At 33.5% G+C, this 17,318-nt stretch overlaps 2 protein-coding genes across 5 annotated transcripts; one reads left to right on the top strand and one right to left on the bottom strand.

The window, feature by feature from the left end:
• The first annotated feature begins 2,559 nt into the window (after positions 1-2,559).
• LOC103499292 (heavy metal-associated isoprenylated plant protein 24) lies at positions 2,560-3,957 on the top strand. The gene is made up of 2 exons (XM_008462271.3): positions 2,560-3,145; positions 3,494-3,957. The coding sequence occupies exons 1-2, from the start codon at positions 2,995-2,997 to the stop codon at positions 3,787-3,789; spliced, it is 447 nt and encodes a 148-aa protein (XP_008460493.1). The 5' UTR covers positions 2,560-2,994; the 3' UTR covers positions 3,790-3,957.
• Positions 3,958-4,960: 1,003 nt separating this feature from the next.
• LOC103499290 (uncharacterized) lies at positions 4,961-15,405 on the bottom strand. Of its 4 annotated transcripts, XR_539759.3 has the most exons (4): positions 15,209-15,405; positions 12,931-13,066; positions 12,373-12,473; positions 7,318-7,633 (listed from the first exon to the last, which is right to left on the bottom strand). XR_539759.3 is itself a non-coding variant. In XM_017047077.2 (3 exons), the coding sequence occupies exons 1-2, from the start codon at positions 15,311-15,313 to the stop codon at positions 12,932-12,934; spliced, it is 240 nt and encodes a 79-aa protein (XP_016902566.1). In that variant the 5' UTR covers positions 15,314-15,405; the 3' UTR covers positions 4,961-5,381; position 12,931. The 4 variants fall into 4 exon arrangements, 3 of the variants coding, with proteins under 3 accessions (XP_016902566.1, XP_016902565.1, XP_008460490.1); XM_017047077.2 differs by lacking the exons at positions 7,318-7,633; positions 12,373-12,473 and adding an exon at positions 4,961-5,381; XM_017047076.2 differs by lacking the exons at positions 7,318-7,633; positions 12,373-12,473 and adding an exon at positions 4,961-5,355.
• Between the last annotated feature and the right edge of the window lie 1,913 nt (positions 15,406-17,318).

Raw genomic sequence — 17,318 nt, 5'->3', positions numbered from 1 at the left:
GAGTGTCACTTGAACAATTACTCTTCAAAATAATAGTGTATCCCTCAACAATTCAAAGTGCTAAAAAGTTTAGTGGTTCTGTTCTGAATATGTCATTTCATAGGGCTTGGATTTGTGTTTGGGAACGTTTGGCAGTGTCTACAAATGCATTTTGCTTCACACAGTTGTAGTTTTTCTTTTTTTCTTATTTCTTTTTGGTCATGTTTAATCATATTAAGCCTAATTTAATTATTTAGAGTCAATGTTTCTCCCTCCTAATTATATAGTGTGATTGGCTTTGTCCCATTCCTTATAATTCCTTCTTAATTTCTTTTCTTGTCTGTCTTCATGTCTGTAACCTCAAATTCTTACCTTATCAAGATCAATATTTCAAATCTTGGATATTCTGAAGTGTTGGTTTGTTGGGCAATAAACTAAACTACACATGAAGTGGATATGATGCAATATAAACATAATCGGATGCTATTTTTCTACAATGTAAGGACAGGAATATTGTGATGACTATTAATTATATGTAAGAAAGGATTTAAAATTAAATAACCCTATATATTTAAATGCATAAAACATAAGTTTTGAAATATTTCAATATCAAAGTTCATTATTTTTTGTCTTATATTACTTAATGCGTATTAATTATATTTGACGAGTGTACGACAAGTATCTAATAAGAATAACCAACTTGTATTCAATTTGTAGGACTATTGATAGTTACTAATAAGTTCATGACACGATTCAAATTAAAGTCTTTCTCACTTGCTGCATTGAAAATTATTCTAAATAATAAAATTTGATAAAATATTTATAAATATAAAAATCAGTAAAGTCCGTCTATTACAACAAGATAGATTATTATGACAAATACAGTCTGTTATCTTACACTTGCAATACATCTTAGATTATCGAGGATATTTTGCTATACTTTGTACATATATTTTTGTTCGTTTTGCAATATTTGAATATAGCTCTTCAAAAATTAAATATAAATTTTATTTGGTATTGTCAATTCAAACATAACTCAGTAGATAAAAAATTAATTACTTTTTCAAAAATTATAATTCTATTTTTCACTTCTCAATTATTGAATTAAAACAAAATCTATTTGGTACTTGTGAATGGTATGTTTCAACTTTCCCCCTGGATTTTAGGGTTTTCATGTCGATGTTGTGTCTAGAATCTCTCTTTGGACCAATATGTTAAAAAGTACAACTATTTGTGTGAGGCTAAGGCTCAAGATTATCTAAAAAAGAAAATATAAAAAATATATATATGAGTGCTATTTGAAACTACTTACACACACATATATATAAATATTAGGGGTATAGAAGAAGCCTCTGGATGCTCAATAACTTTTAGTAATGGAACAATGTATGTGGGGACTATCACGTTGGCCATCCATATGCATATACCTAATTAAATAATAAATATATATACCACCACATTGGTAATTTTAAACCATTCAAAATTTTATTATTATGCAAAGACAGTATAGAAAAGGAAAAACATTTGTTATCACATTAATTAAGATCGGCACCAACAGAGAAAATCAAATACCAGAAATCAAGGGAAGAATAATGATAACGAAAGTTTTGGAACCAATATTCCAAATTGTTGCCACCTTGCAAAGTAGCTACAACTACAACTAGTCATTTATTTGGGTATACTTTTGTATATTCCTTTTTATATACTTTTTTTTTCAAATTCTTTTCCTAAAAACCCATTCCTAAATTCCCACCGCCCAAATCACTGCTCTATCTTCTATGCATTCTACAAGTGGATAACTATCTGTTAACATAAGACCAAAGACAGGAAACTCTCTCACATGGAAGTTACATTTAGTTTGAAATTTGAGAACATGTATCATGTTTAATTTCAAACCATTAAATCCGTGCTTCCAGCATTGCTTCAGTAGTTATTGATTTTTATAATTAATGGATCATAATAGTTTGTAGATTATAATAATTGTCTATATTTAGAATGCATAATATTTTAATTACTATATATTATAGTAGTGGATATTTTGAGGTCTAGACTTTTTTAAATTTAATAGACAATATTAAATACTTTAACATAGAAGGAAAGAGAGGATGATTAGAAAATAGTAAAGATGGTAACAATTAGGATTTAAAAAGTTAATTATACTCAAAGTTCACAAACTTATTTGAGATATTTTAAATTAACTTCATACAACCAAATTAGTTAGACATAAACTTAAGAAGTTTATATACTGAACTTGTAACTTTAACCTATTTGGAATTACAGATTGCATTATTAATGATATAGATAAATGTATTTTTTATTATGGAGATAGCATTAATATTAATAACACGATAGAGATATATGTATAGGACAAAATAACAAACAATTCATTCAACATTCATAACCAGGCAACTACCCTCGCCCGCTCCTTTTCAATATTTTGATTGCCATGTGGCTCCACATCTACCGTCGGATTGTAAGTTATCCACGTGGATGTTAATCATTGGAACTTGACAATTTTTTATCCATGTCACTCCGATAACCATACATATACATATGCATATTCTTGCAAAGATATATGGATAGATATGAATATGAATGATCAAAATGTTCTATAAGGCTTTGAAATTGTCACTATCAGTGAAGGCATTGCCTCTCAAGCTTTTTAATTTTAACTTTGTTCTTCACTTTCACCGTTTCTTATACATGAAGTATTCAGCCACATTTTGTGAAAAAACCAATTTTCCATAGAAAGAAAAGTACAACTTTGGAGTCAAACTCTCGTTATCTTTTCAACTGAGTCCCTCCATATATAAGTGTTTATAAGAAGGGCTTCAGGTTCTAAAGAATCACATAAATTTTGAATTTGTTCAAGAAAGCCATTGGTTTTTTCAATTTTTTTCCATCGGCAATCTTCCCATATCCCATTTTTATATAATCTTAGAACAACTCCCAGGTAGAGCACATCTTGTGAAAGTACTTATTTAGAAACTTATAGAAAAAGGGAAGTTAATCAAAATGGGAGTTGAAGGCACTTGGGAGTACTTCTCCAATTTGATTAACAAACACAGGAAGAAGAAGAAGCAGATGCAAACAGTATCCTTAAAGGTTCGTATGGACTGCGAGGGCTGTGGCCGCAAGATGAAGCAAATCATGTCTCGTGTTAAGGGTACGTAAAACTTTTGAGTTTGGTAGTAATTTCACGTTATAAGCTAAACCAAAGTTACTACTCTCCTACTCTCTCAAATTCTCTTTTGTTTCATTTTCTGCTTTTTGATTGTTACTTATACTTGTTTTTGTGCGTCATAATCCACATACAACTCCTGATAGAATGATGATTAAGTACATCTTAAGCTGCAATTAACCCGATACGATCCTTCCATTATTACAAAAGTTGTTGAATTGCAAACGAGAGCTCTTCTTTCGAAAAAGTGCACTCCTATAGTTTGTTGACACAGTACAAATGGTCTAGTTCAAAATGATGATGGCTATAAAAGGAATAGGATTGGCTTTTCAGGGGCGAAGAAAGTGGATGTGGATGTGAAGCAAATGAAGGTGACAGTAACCGGTTACATAGAGCCAAAGAAGGTGTTGAAGGCAGCACAAGCAACAAAGAAGAAGGTGGAGATGTGGCCTTATGTTCCAGTTTCATTGGAGCCATATCCATATATATCAGCCTCTTATGACAAGAAGGCTCCTCCAAATATGGTTAGGAGTGTTCCAAACACAGCCACCATTACTGAGACTCTTGTCAATGAAAACTATGTTCGAATGTTTAGTGATGATAATCCCTACGCTTGTTCTATCATGTAATTCATAACTACCTATTTGTTTTTCCCTTCATTCTAAAAACTAATACTCTACACTTTCACATACTGCCCTAACCTACAATATGTCTTGGGTATTTGTTCACTATTTTTAATTTTTGTTCATTTTGGTCATGGTACAAAATGTTTATTTAGTCTTGAATTTTTAACGTAATTTCGTTCTATATTTTTGTATTTTTTAATTTTTGTTTATTTTGGTTTTTGTATTTCTAAAAACGACTATTTTGGTCTCTTTGAATTAATGTAAAATAAAATAAAAAGTTGGAGGCACAGAAATGATCACCCTTTACATGGACAATGACCACAAATGAAATAATTAAACATAAAAGTATATGAATTATGTAAAATCAAGATTATAGGAACCAATGTACTTAACTAAACCAAACCTCGAACCTTATCCCTTATGATAGATGATGGGAAACGAAATAATGTTCATTGCCAGGTTGAATAATTAGATAAGTTATATAAGTTATATGTGAATTGATTCATGAGCTTTGTCAAAAATTAAATAAGTTAAATTAAGTGGGTTAATATGTTAAAGTTAATTTAATTAATATGGATTTCACACATTTACATTGTCGAAACATGAGGTAGAATACACAAAGAAAAGATTTAAATTTTAAGGATCTTCCAAATAGAGATTTTTTTTTTAAAAAATATCTCTAATATATTCTCTATTTGATGATTATTCATTTGGGAGTGTCCATCCCACTCTTTCAACAAAGTGGTATCGGAGCTCGAGTTAGGTGTTAACTTTTTCTTTTTTGGCAAATGACAAACAACAAACTAGTTCCCTTCGAAGTGCCTCAACTTATAAAAGAAAATAATAGCACTTGGTGTATTTAGATGACAACTCTAATTGGTTTACAAGATGTGTGGGCATTGTTAATAATGGTTACAAAGAACCAGAGAGCAATGTGGCTTTAAGTCAAGCTCAACGAGAAACTTTGCAAATACAAAAAAAAAAAAAAAAAACATAAACACCAAAAGGCTCCATCAAGCTCTTTGAAAAACGGAGTGAGATAATCAATATATTCTCTAGTTAATTTTAAAGTAGTTAACTGATGTATTAGCTAGAGAGACAGTAGAAATAAATAACACACAAAACTTTGGTAACCCAGTTCGACCAATACCACCTATATTTGGGGAGCTACGCATAGATCAAATGAGTAATATTATTAAGATTCACAATAGTCAATATACATCAATACAGCAAGTGGTATTCTGCTTAGATATGTGACTATCTTAAAGTACTTCATAACTTAAGAATTCAGACTCTCCATAAACATATGAGTGAATCTTTTTGAAGATGTCTTCATACTCCCCCTAAGTTTAAGGTGATCTCTTGATCACTGCTTCTTCTTTCATATTACTCATCATTAAGTTCATCATAGATCAATACGTTGAGACCATAGATAGATAATCGCACTACCTTCTTCAGCTCATAGTTATTACATTACAGATTCAACTTACAGCTCCAAAAGCTTTCTTCGTTCGTCAGGCGTACCAGAACTCACAAGTTCCATAGTGTATATATTTCCTCAAGAATAATCTCAAAAAGATAATAATATAAGATTCCTAAAATAAAGAAGGATCTTTTATTTTTTTAGAATTAAATAACTAATTAATAAAAAGATAATCTCATAAAATCTTTTTGACAAAATTCCAACACTCTTGAAAATCAAAATTTTGAGAAAATTTCTTGAGTAACTATTGCACATCAAGCATAGCAAATTTTAGAGAACACGTATAAAAGAGTAGATCGAGTCAAGAAGGTTCGCCTTAAAAAATTGAGAGGTGATTATGAATCACTGCATATAAAGGAGCGTGAATCAATTTTAGATTATACTTCAAGATTGCTAGCTGTAGTATATGAAATGAAAAGGTGTGGTGAGACAATAAGTGATGAGTAAGTAGTAGAAAAAAATACTTCGCTCATTGGATGAAAGATTTAATTTCATTGTCGTAGCTATTGAAAAATCAAAGAATTGAGTACAATGTCCATGGATCAACTTATGAGTTATTTACAAGCCTGTGAAGAGAAGCTTCTCAAGAATTACAAGCAAATGATTAAGGCAACTCATTCAGTCAAAGTTGCCGTTGAAAGAGATAAGGAAGATATAACCTAGAAAAAGGCAATCGAGGTTAAGGACATGGTGGTAATCATAGACATGGTGATTTCAGAGGAAGATGTTGAGGAAACTACAATCAAAGAAAATTTGATAAGAGTAGTAATTCAAACTCAAATTGACTAAGAGGTCATGGAAGCCAAATTAATTATTCAAGGTCAAATGGAGAAAGATCAAATAAGGAAAGAAGGTGAGATCATGAGCTGGTTGAATGTTATAATTGTCAAATTTGGACATTATTCTTGGGAATGGAGAAATAAAGTTGAAGAAAATGCAAATGATATGTTGAGAAAAATGAAGAAAGTGGTGAGTCATCGTTGCTTCTAGCATGCAAAAGTAAAAAAGAACGCATAGTATCTGAATAATGGTGTAAGCAATTACATATGCGAAAGTAAGTCGATGTCCATGGAGCTTGATGAATCTGTTGGTGGTAATATCATATTTTTTGTGAAGCCACAAAAATTCAAGTTGAAAGGAAAGACAAAATTTTGATCGATTTAAAAAATGGGAAGCATGAGTTTATCTCTAATGTGTATTATGTGTGATATGAAGAACAATATTTTGAATTTGTGATAGCTCTTAGTGAGGCTATAATATTTTGACGAAGAACTATAGTTTTTTTTATAAGAGATAATCATGACAACATGATTGCTAAAGTGCAAATGACGAAAAATAAAATGCTTTTATTAATCATTCAAACTAATGTTGTTGAATGCTTGAAGCCATGTTTAAAAGATTCATCTTAGATTGACTTGGGCATTTGAACTTTGTTGCCTTGAGACTATTAGCGAGGAAGAATATGGTGAAAGGACAGCCATATCTCAAACATCCAAATCAATTTTGTGAAAGTTATTTTTACAGCAAACAATCAAGTAAGAGTTTTCCACAAGAATCGTCTTCAAGAGCAAGGAGATCACTAAAGTTAGTCTACACTAATCTTTGTAAACGGATCAAACCAAGTTCTTTTGGCAAGAATAATTTCTTATTAATTATTTATTGATGATTTCAACGAAAAAACTTGGATTTATTTTGTCAAGAAGAAATCAGATGTATTTGGCACGTTCAACAAATTTAAAGCTCTTGTTGAGAATGTAAGTGGATATTACATAAAAGCTTTGCGATAAGACAAGAGTATAAGTGAATTCACTTTAAATGAATTCAAAGATTTTTTTGTGCAAAAAATGTTCATTGGTCTATGATAGTTCCATTTACTCCTCAACAAATGGCGTTGTTGACAGGAAGAATACTTAACATGGCATAACACGAAGCATGTTGAAGAGCAAAAAGATGTCAAAAGAATTTTGGGCACAAGCTGTTGAATGTGCAATGTACTTGTCGAATAGTTTACCTACTAGCTTGTGGAACAAAACTCCTTACTAAGCATAGACAGAAAGAAAATCATCCATTGCTCATTTGAGAGTATTTGGATATATGACTTATGGGCATATACTTGATAAAAAGCGTAGTAATTAAGCTCAATGATAAAAGTGAGAAGTATGTTTTTGTAGGCTATGATTTAAGCCCAAAAAACTACAAGCTTTATAATTGTGTTACAAAGAAGACGATGGTAAGCAAAGATATTATGTTTGATGAAGAAGTACCATGGAACTGGAATGATGAACCAGATCAAGACTAAATGTTTCTGTTTTTCCTAATGATCATGATGACTTTAGTGACACTGTTTCTCCATCGCCAATCACTCTACAAAAAAAAAAAAAAAAAAAAAAAAAACGCACACACACCTTCTTCATCTGCTAGTTCAAGTGAAGGGTCTTATGGCATGAGAAGAGATTATGAGACATACATGATGAAACTAATGAGTTAAGTCAAAGTTGTAATAACCTTACTATTTTTTGTCTATTTGGTTCCAATAAACCTTTGAAATTTTGAATAAGCTTAAAAAATGACAAATAAAATATTGCTATGGATGAAGTGATAAAATCCATAAAGAAGAATGATAGGTGGGAACTTTCTACTTTTCCAAGTGGAAAGAAAGTAGTAAGTGTCAAATGAGTGTTCAAGATAAAAACAAATGATCAAAAAGGGAGAAGTGAAAAGATACAAAGTAAGATTAGTTGCAAAAATCTATTCTAAAAGAAAAGACATTAGTTACAATGAAGTAATCTCTCTCATTGATTGTTTGAAGACTATAAGATTGTTAATTGTGCTTGCTACTCAAATTAATTGGAAGATTTTTCAGATGAATGTTAAATCAATATTCTTGAATAGATATTTGGAAGAAGAAGTCTACTTAGAACCACCTCTTTGATAAGATGTTGAACAACAAAGCAGAAAATGAGACTCAACAAGTTTACACCAACTCAAATGATGAGTAAAATGAAGCACATTGTGCAAATTCATGGGAGAACTTTCAAAGTCAAACCAATCAAGAGGCAATCATTATGGGTCAAGGCTCAATGATAAAAGCTAAAGCCTAAAAGACTTCAGGATGGATTAAATGCTATTTACAAGCTAGACTGTCGGTCTTTTAATAAAGAGTTGGAACTTCAAGAGTCACTTGAATACCCAAGGGTCATAATGAATCTAGAAATTAAGATTCATTCACATCTTTAATGCATTTCCAGATTCATTCACATCTTTAATGCATTTTTAGATCATTCACATCTTTAATGCATTTTTAGGTTCATTCACATCTTTAATATGTACTTATTTAATGGTACGTACATTCATTTATTAGGGTAGTTGAAAGAGCATAAAATTAAATGTTGTGTCCTTTCATATAACATTTTAAATTAGTATAAATAGGGTTGTAGTTTCCACATTTTGAACACAACTTGAATTTGAATGAAATTTTCTCATAAAGTGTTATCTCTCAAGCTTTATGCTTTCCTTTGTATTCTTGTGTTAGAATGCATGTTTAGGACTTTCAATCTAGTTTGATCAATTAGATTGTGGAGAGTTCAAAATCTTGAAGTTAGGAACAAGTTCTCATTTCTTTTTTATCTTTGATCAATATTTTCAATCCAAAATCTATTTAGCTTTCTTGGGGTTGTTTAACTAATTGTTTAATTGAGGTTATTCTTATTCCTCTTGTAGGGGTTCACCTAGGATAAGGAAAGTTCTCACACGTGATTGAGGTAGTTTTTTTTTTATCACTCTTGTTTATGCTGTGAAAGGCCAAGAGGATAAAGTTCTAAAACTAAAGAAGACATTGTTGTTGGAATTTATGCCTTAAAACTCGTAGTTTGTAATCACATTATGTTCAATAAAGTCGTTATTGATAAATTATTAGTGAAATTGAATACTATGATAATTCTGAATCCAATAAACTAAACTTCCGTGGCTATTTAAGTAAATTTGGATTTTATATAGAGACAAACATGGATTAAGTTCGAGTTTATAGCCTAAATAGTCTATAGTATACTAATAAGGTTGGGCACCTTATTTTGAGGACACTATGGATGCGACCCATTTTGTAGTTAGTATAAACATTGTGATCCTGAGTCGTTCATGTAGAAACATGAAAGTAGGGGCATTCTATGTAAATAGTTCACATAAGACCAAACCATGAAATAGTCACTTTTATGTTATAACGTCGTTTAATGTTTAAAATGAAATATTTTGATTATTGATAACCTAGGTAACTTAATCTTAATCCTGAGCTAACTGCAAACTCCTGTACACATGAGATTATACTTAGACCTACATAGGTGAGGGTAGCTCGTTAGCGTTGGCTCAATAAGCCTCCTGATTTTTCAGGTGAATAGATAGGAACATAAGGTGCAAGACGAGATTTATCCCTACCTGCAAACGTCGTCATTCTAGACTAAGAAGCTTATCAAGAAGTACCTATCATTTTGGGGTGACCATTTCTGTCAATAGGTCTTGCCCTCATAGATGTCCACCGAGGGAAGTTGACAATGCGATTTAATAACGAAGAAATCAAGGTCAACGTTATCAACGTTGTTAACGCGATGAAATTCCCCGTAGAACCTGAAAACGATAGAAAGGAGGAATGATTGTCGTGAAAAATGAAAACAATAAGTTAATTCCAATGCGAACAGTCACGGGATGGAGGATTGGCATGGATTATTGTAAATTGAATGTGGCGACAAAGAAAGACCACTTTATCTTACCTTTCATTGACCAAATGTTGGATAGGCTTGCGAGAAAGAAATTTTACTACTTTTTGGATGGTTATTCTGGTTACAACCAGATCACTATTGCACTGAAAGATCAACACAAAACCACGTTTACCAACCCTGTGGCACATTTGCATTTCACCGCATGCCTTTCGACTTATGCAACGCGCCAAGGGCATTCCAAAGGTGCACTATCTTCTTAGATTTCCTGGATGGATCAATTGAGATTTTTATGGATGACTTCTCAGTGTTTAAGGACTCCTTCAAAGAATGTATGGGCAATTTGGAAGAAGTAATAAAGAGATGCGAAGAGACACAACTTGTACTGGAAGAAGCGTCACTTCATGGTCGAGGGAATTGTGCTTGGGCACAAGATCTCCAACATGGGATTAGAAGTGGACCCCGCAAAGATTGATGTGGTTAGTAAGTTGCCACCGCCTTCAAATGTCAAGTCGCTGAGGAGCTTTTTGGGATATGTTGAATTTTACAGAAGATTCATTAAAGGATTTTCCCAAATCGCCAAACCTCTATGTAACTTGATATGTGTCGACGAACCCTTTAACTTTGATGAGAAATACAACTAGGCGTTTCAGACCTTAAAAGATGTGTTGACCTCAGCGTCTGTCCTCGTCGCTCCTGATTGGTCACAACCATTTGAGCTCATGTGTGACGCAAGTGATGTGGTGGTAGGGGATATGCTGGGTCAAAAGAAGGATAAAGTGACTGACCCGATATACTATGCGATCAAAACTCTCAATGAAGCTGAATAAAATTATACAACCATAGAGAAGGAGTTGCTTGCAATAGTCTTTGCGATAGAAAAGTTTAGGAGTTACATTGTTGGCTCCAAAGTAACGATACACTCTGATCATTCTGCGATCAGATATCTCATGGCGAAAAAGGACGCTAAGTCGTGGTTGATAAGATAGGTATTATTGCTCTAAGAGTTTAATCTAGAGATTGTAGACCACAAAGGTATTGAGAACCAGATGGCGGATTACTTATCGCGTCTAAACAATGAACCATTTCAACCCGAGAAGAAAGACATTTAAAATGGTTTTCCTGATGAACAACTCTTTCGCGTTAAAGTAAAGAAAACCCTAGTATGCAGACATTGTCAATTACTTGGTTTGCAAAACATGATTGTAAGACTTCAACTGCCAGCAAAGAAAGAAGTTGTTTCATCAATGCTAATTCTAGATGGGATGATCCTTTTCTATACAAATTGGAGCCAGACCAAATTTTGAGGTGTGTTTCTGAATATGAGATAACTGAAATAATCGCCAAGTGCTGAAGCACCCTATGAAGAGCATTTTAGCAGATAAAAGACAGTTGTGAAGGCCTTGCAAATTGGGTATTTCTAGCCCACTCTCTTTCAAGATGCGAGGAATTTTGTGGTCCACTGTGACCGGTGCCAAAGAATGGGAAACATGTCTCATCGTGGCGAAATGCCTCAACAACCCATCTTGGAGATTGAACTCTTTGATGTGTGGGGGATTGATTTTATGGGACCGTTTCCTCTATATGATGGTCATTTGTACATCTTGTTGGCTGTAGAGTATGTCTCAAGTGGGTTGAAGCTATATAATATGCGAAGAACGATGCATGACAGTCAGCAAATTCTTGAAAAAGAACATCATCACGCGATTTGGGAGACTTAAAGCCCTTATCAACGATAAAGGTTCTCATTTCATTAATCACATCGTGGCTAAACTGCTCTCTAAGTACAATATCAACCATAAAGTTGCTACCGCCTACCATCCCCAAACAAATGGTCAAGCGGAAGTCTCCAACCGAAAAATCAAGAAAATACTGGAGAAAGTGGTAAATTCATCCTACAAAGACTAGGTCGATTATCTGAATTTTTCGTTATGGACATATCGCACCGTGTATAAGATGCCTATTGGAATGTCGTCTTACACGTTAGTCTTCGGAAAGGCCTACCATTTACTACTAGAGTTAGAGCATAAGGCTTTACGGGCGTGCAAAAAGTTAAACTTCGACAATAAGGCCGTAGGGGAAGCAAGGTTACTTCAATTGTACGAGCTTCAAGAGTGGCGTTTTCAAGCCTATGAGAACGCCAAAATTTACAAGGAAAAGACAAAGACATGGCATAACCGCCGCATCCATAAACGCGAATTGCACATTAGAGATAAATTATTGCTCTTCAATTTGCGTTTACGTCTATTTTCAGGTAAAATTTGTTAGTGGTGGTTAGGTTGGACGGAAAGAATGTGTTTAAGGTAAATGGTCAAAGACTCAAGGTATACTTTGAAGATGAAGATTGCGCCAAATTCTATATGGACTTAACGTAGAAATTGCCTTCATAAACATTACCTTAAACGCATTGATGCATTTGTTCTTTGCAAGGACCTTATCCTCTGATCCTTTATTCTTTGCAAGGACTTCATTGTCAGTGGCACCAATCCACAGGTCTCCTAATATTAGATTCCATTAACCATGCATCATAACTTCACAAGATAATTTGGGATTAGGGACGGAAATTTACATGGCGATAAATATCGTGGCTGCTAAAACCATGGGATACAACTTAACTTGGATGCCCTGTAGGACATACTTTAGAAAGAAAACATGCCATTTATTTACATGAGTTATAGACGGTACAAGACAAATGCATCCTGTAAAGACATTTTAGGTCAACAGCAAAGAACAAATCAGCACTTAAATTGGATGCATCATTTTGTACAGTTTTTACCATGCGATGAAACCTATACAGATTCATGTATGGCCACCATAGCAATAAGAGGAAAATTTTGGGCGGAAGAACTAATTCATATGAACGATGACAATGCAAGGTAGCATTTTAAAGTACAAAGCCAATTTCTCCAGAGAACAAAAAGTAGCACGACAATTTCTCAATCTTAAACCACCAACCTCAATATTGAGAATTATCAAACACCCATGGTTGGTGCAAGAAAAGCTCACGTCCATTCATTTGCACCGCTCCTAAGGCAATATCTTCCGCACGTTTCCTTGCTGTTTCATCTCTTTTAGCAGATGCCTCAGCATCCTGCAAATAAGAGAAGATGGTTAGTAATAGGATGTCAAACATCAACTACTCATCAACTTTACTGACACAAATCCCTCTTAAAAGACTGGTGGAATGGCTTAGGTTCGTTTTGGTGGTTAGCTAACTCGAATAAAAATGAACCTGCAGTTCATGTGGTCTATCAATTGTTGAAGCATGTGATTTAGAACGTTAATAGCCACCAAATTCAAAGATAGCCACTTACATATAGTAAGTATTTTCTAGTAGAATTTCACTAATCTTCTTTAACAATTTTATTACAATTTCCATGGAAAATGGAACTCATGTTTGATGCTCGGTGGACTTTAGGAACGGTAATAATTCTTCCCAAGTTCTTACGCAACTCTTTATTTTCACTTGGAAATGAGGTGCTTGTCAATTCTGTCTTAAGCCTCTCAATTATAGTTCTTCTTCTACATCGACCCTCCATAAAGATCAGGACTTTTAATTTTGGAAGACTACTAATGATCATGAATCTCATATTTGGCCAATCTCCTTTCTGCTACAAGGGATGTGCCTATCTCAAACTTCAAATGGACTCTTGATCCTTCAGGAGTGTTCTCTAGGAATTCTCTTGTTGCCCATTAGGTGTCTGAATCCAATCCGTCTCCTCTTTCTTCATCATGATTTGGAAAAATCCAAAGATTAGGTTCTTTGCTTCTTCAGTTTCTTTGGGAAAGTTAAACATTGTAACTCCATTCAAAGATCTCCGTCCATGGTTATATTTCCCATTGAGAGTGGCGTGTGGAATATGATGTGTGGAAAAGATCTACAAAGGAAATTATTCACCTGATTTGAAGTTGTCTCTTTGCATTGATTGATATTTGACACTATGGAGAAATTTCTTGAATAAGTTTGGAGTCTCTGTTCCTCCCGGAAGTTGTAGGGGCATTGAGGAGGTATCGGTAAATTCCTCCTTCAGTAAGAAAAATATTTATTATCTGGCGGTGGGATGCGAGATTCTTTGTTACATTGTGAAATTTATGTCTTGAGAGAAACAAGAGAACCTTTAAGCAGTCAAAAAGAATCATGGGAAGAGATTTAGAATGCAGCCAATTTCAATGTCCTTCTGCGTATTCGAGTACTCTGTAACTATCCTCATTTTTCTATTTTTAATAGTTGAGAACGTAGACGCAATCTCTTGTAATCTGGTTCTATTATTATTATTATTTTTTTCTTCTCTTCTACTTTGCTCTGTTAATAGGTGTTACCTTTTTTTGTGGGCCCTGAAGCTGGTTTCTTAATAAATACAAAAAAAGAAAAGAAAACAAAATAATCCTAGTCCCTCATAGAAGGCTAGGACTATCTCTGTTATTTCATACATACAAACCTTTCTTATCCTTTTTCTGATATCTGTGTGAGTGTCCGAGTAAGCTTATGTACACCTTAACTAGTCTCACAAATGGATTGAACTCACGTCCTTTTAGTTAGTTATTTAGAGTTATTGAGATTGTTTCCACTTTTACCACTAGGTCAAACCAATCTCCGGTAGTCTACAAACCTTTCCTTCCTCATCACCCAATTCATTTTCCTCGATTAATATATCCAAGCTGAATCTCACTGTTTGGAGATTGTTAAACTCCAAAATGATGATGTGGTCGATATTTCAGAAGTCTCTTTTTTATCGATGAGGCATAGGCTTGTAATGATGGTGAATTGAGAATTGTCTCCTCAGATATTTGCCGCAACCAAAAGTACACTAGCGCACCCTTTAGAACATAAAGTTTAGAGGTGTACCTTGTTTGTTTCTAGCAATGTGATATCTTAGTTTGTTCGAGTTTGTTGCCTGTGTGGTTGTTTATTCTAAATTTGTTTTTCTCTTAAATCCCTTTCCAAAAGTTAAGCCGAATTGAGTTTAGAAAAAATTTAGACCCATTATTCTGCGAAGAACAGAGGAATTTATTCCTAATTACCTCTCAAAATTGAATGAATCCTAGAGGTTTGCAAATTCCCAAAAGTGATTCAACACAACCCTATATTCTCTAACTTTTCGGGGTAAATACAATTGATTGGCACCTTAAAAAACTCAAGCAGAGAATTGACACATTAAAGAGCAGCAATTAAAAGAAACAATAAATTTAGAGCCTGAGAGAGATTGATGAAGAAGAAGAAGAAGGAAAATACCTTCTGGCGCTTCCAGGATAGGAATTGGGCCTCTGTGATGGGAACCGTCCTTGGATTATTACATGAGAGCTTCTCTTGTTCCATAGCTGCTTCTTCATCCCCCATTTTGTTGACCGTATATCAAATTCTTGGATTTGAGAGAAAACCTATACGAATCGTTGTTCTATTCGAATGGGAATTCGAGAGAATATAAATAAAAATAAAGAAAACAAGTTGGAAAGAAAAAACGGAAGGCAATTTACGTTTATTTATGAGAAATTACTACAAAAGGTAAAATGCTAAACAATAAAATATAGCAAAATCTCGGTTCCTATATTTTTGTTAAAATCTATTAATGTTATTGGTACACACCCATGGACCTGATCGACATAGATAGACTTCTATAAATGTCTATCGATGTCTATTATTGATAAAATCTAAAATTTTGTTATGTTTTATAAATTTTTCATTTTATGTTGCTATTCTTAAAAATGATACTTTATATATTTATTAGGTTAAAAGATCATTGTAATTCAACGTTTTAATTTTAATCTTGTACTTTTAATTATTCGATTTTAGTTTAGATATTGAACTCTTTTTCTAATTTTAATCCTCATACTTTAATTGTAAAGTTGTCCGTGCCTAACCCAAAATGTCAAATGACCCATTTTTTTTCTTTGAAAATGTCAATTGACCCTCTCTTAACGTTATAAGCATATAAGATTACGAAATTTGCCCTCTCATTATAAGTGCTGCTCTCACTCACAATGCATAGTCGATGTGATTGTTTGTCAGATTACAAACGATTTGACAATCTCTTTGAAATGAAAATAAATAATAACCTAAACCTTAAACAAACAACCAATCGTGTTTTCTTTGAAATTGAACTTCATTTCAATGGTTAATACTTTGTTGACGATGGTTTTTAGAATGGAATGAGCTTTTACACAACAACCTTTCAGAAGGGTCTTTCATTCATTAATGGTTGTGTAGTAGTTGTGGTGTCTGAAAAAAGGTCTAAAATGAGGGAAACTATATGCAAGAGAAATGTGAGAGCGAGAGATCATGAAGTGAGATTAAGACCAATCATGAAACATAGGCACATCGAGACAAGAGAGAGCATGATATAACGAGAGCGATACGTAACGATATTTAGTGAGAGTAATACCTAACAAGAGAAATATTTAGCGATACCACTCGAGAGCAATTTTTAGCAATAGAGATACCTAGCGATACACTACAAGAGACAAATGTTTATAGTGATACTCAACGACATATTACGTATTGGATTTATGTTTAATTTCTTGTTCTATGTAACAAAAAAAGCTATCTTAAGATTCACAAATGACATAAAAGTTTCTTTCTTGTTCAATATGAAGGCGATTGGGATGGAAACCAAAGTAATTTGTATGTAGGATGCGAGTTGACCGGAATAGTTATGTGTCACACCCCGTCCTGCAAACGTACTTGCTTGTCATGCGAGACGGGGCGTGAATTGAGTATCTTGACATGTTAAACCCCAAAAAACACTCAGTCTTGAGGTTCTTAAGCCTTTCATAATCGCCTAACCTCTTAAACTTGGCTTAGAAAATATGCCTTAGGAGATAAAAACAACTTAACACAAAGAATGAGATGTAAACATTATTCCTTTTATTAACTTGAGTCACGCAATTACGATACTTAGCCAAAGAAAAAAAAAATACACAATCAAAACTTAAACTTAAGATCTAAACACCTAGCAAGACTTTCACCCTTCCTTAGTTGACCTTAACGCTTGATTACCTAGAAGTAAAACTTTAAAACATAAGTCAACAGACTCAGTGAGGTTTTAAGAAATCATTTTCGCGAAACATCTTTTGCAAACATCAATTCACATAAATTAACATCTTCATATAAACACATCATTTCGCAAAATCACACATTAGTCAACACCTTTCGTTAAGAATCCCGAATCGTTCTCCACGCTAAGTCCATTAATTCGCATTTAGACTACTGTACACAACAGCATTTGAGAACATTCTGATTTGATCTGTTGCTCAAGTCGCTAAACACAATGCAGTTCTTTTCTAGACTGGTCAACTTCACTCTACCACGTAGTCTTCTTCTACATAGTTGTCTTTACTCCTTATGT

This window comes from Cucumis melo, chromosome 9 (genome assembly GCF_025177605.1).
Source record: "Cucumis melo cultivar AY chromosome 9, USDA_Cmelo_AY_1.0, whole genome shotgun sequence".
Lineage (NCBI taxonomy): Eukaryota > Viridiplantae > Streptophyta > Magnoliopsida > Cucurbitales > Cucurbitaceae > Cucumis > Cucumis melo.
Note: the sequence above shows the minus strand (reverse complement) of the source record. Positions and strands in the feature narration are given on the sequence as shown.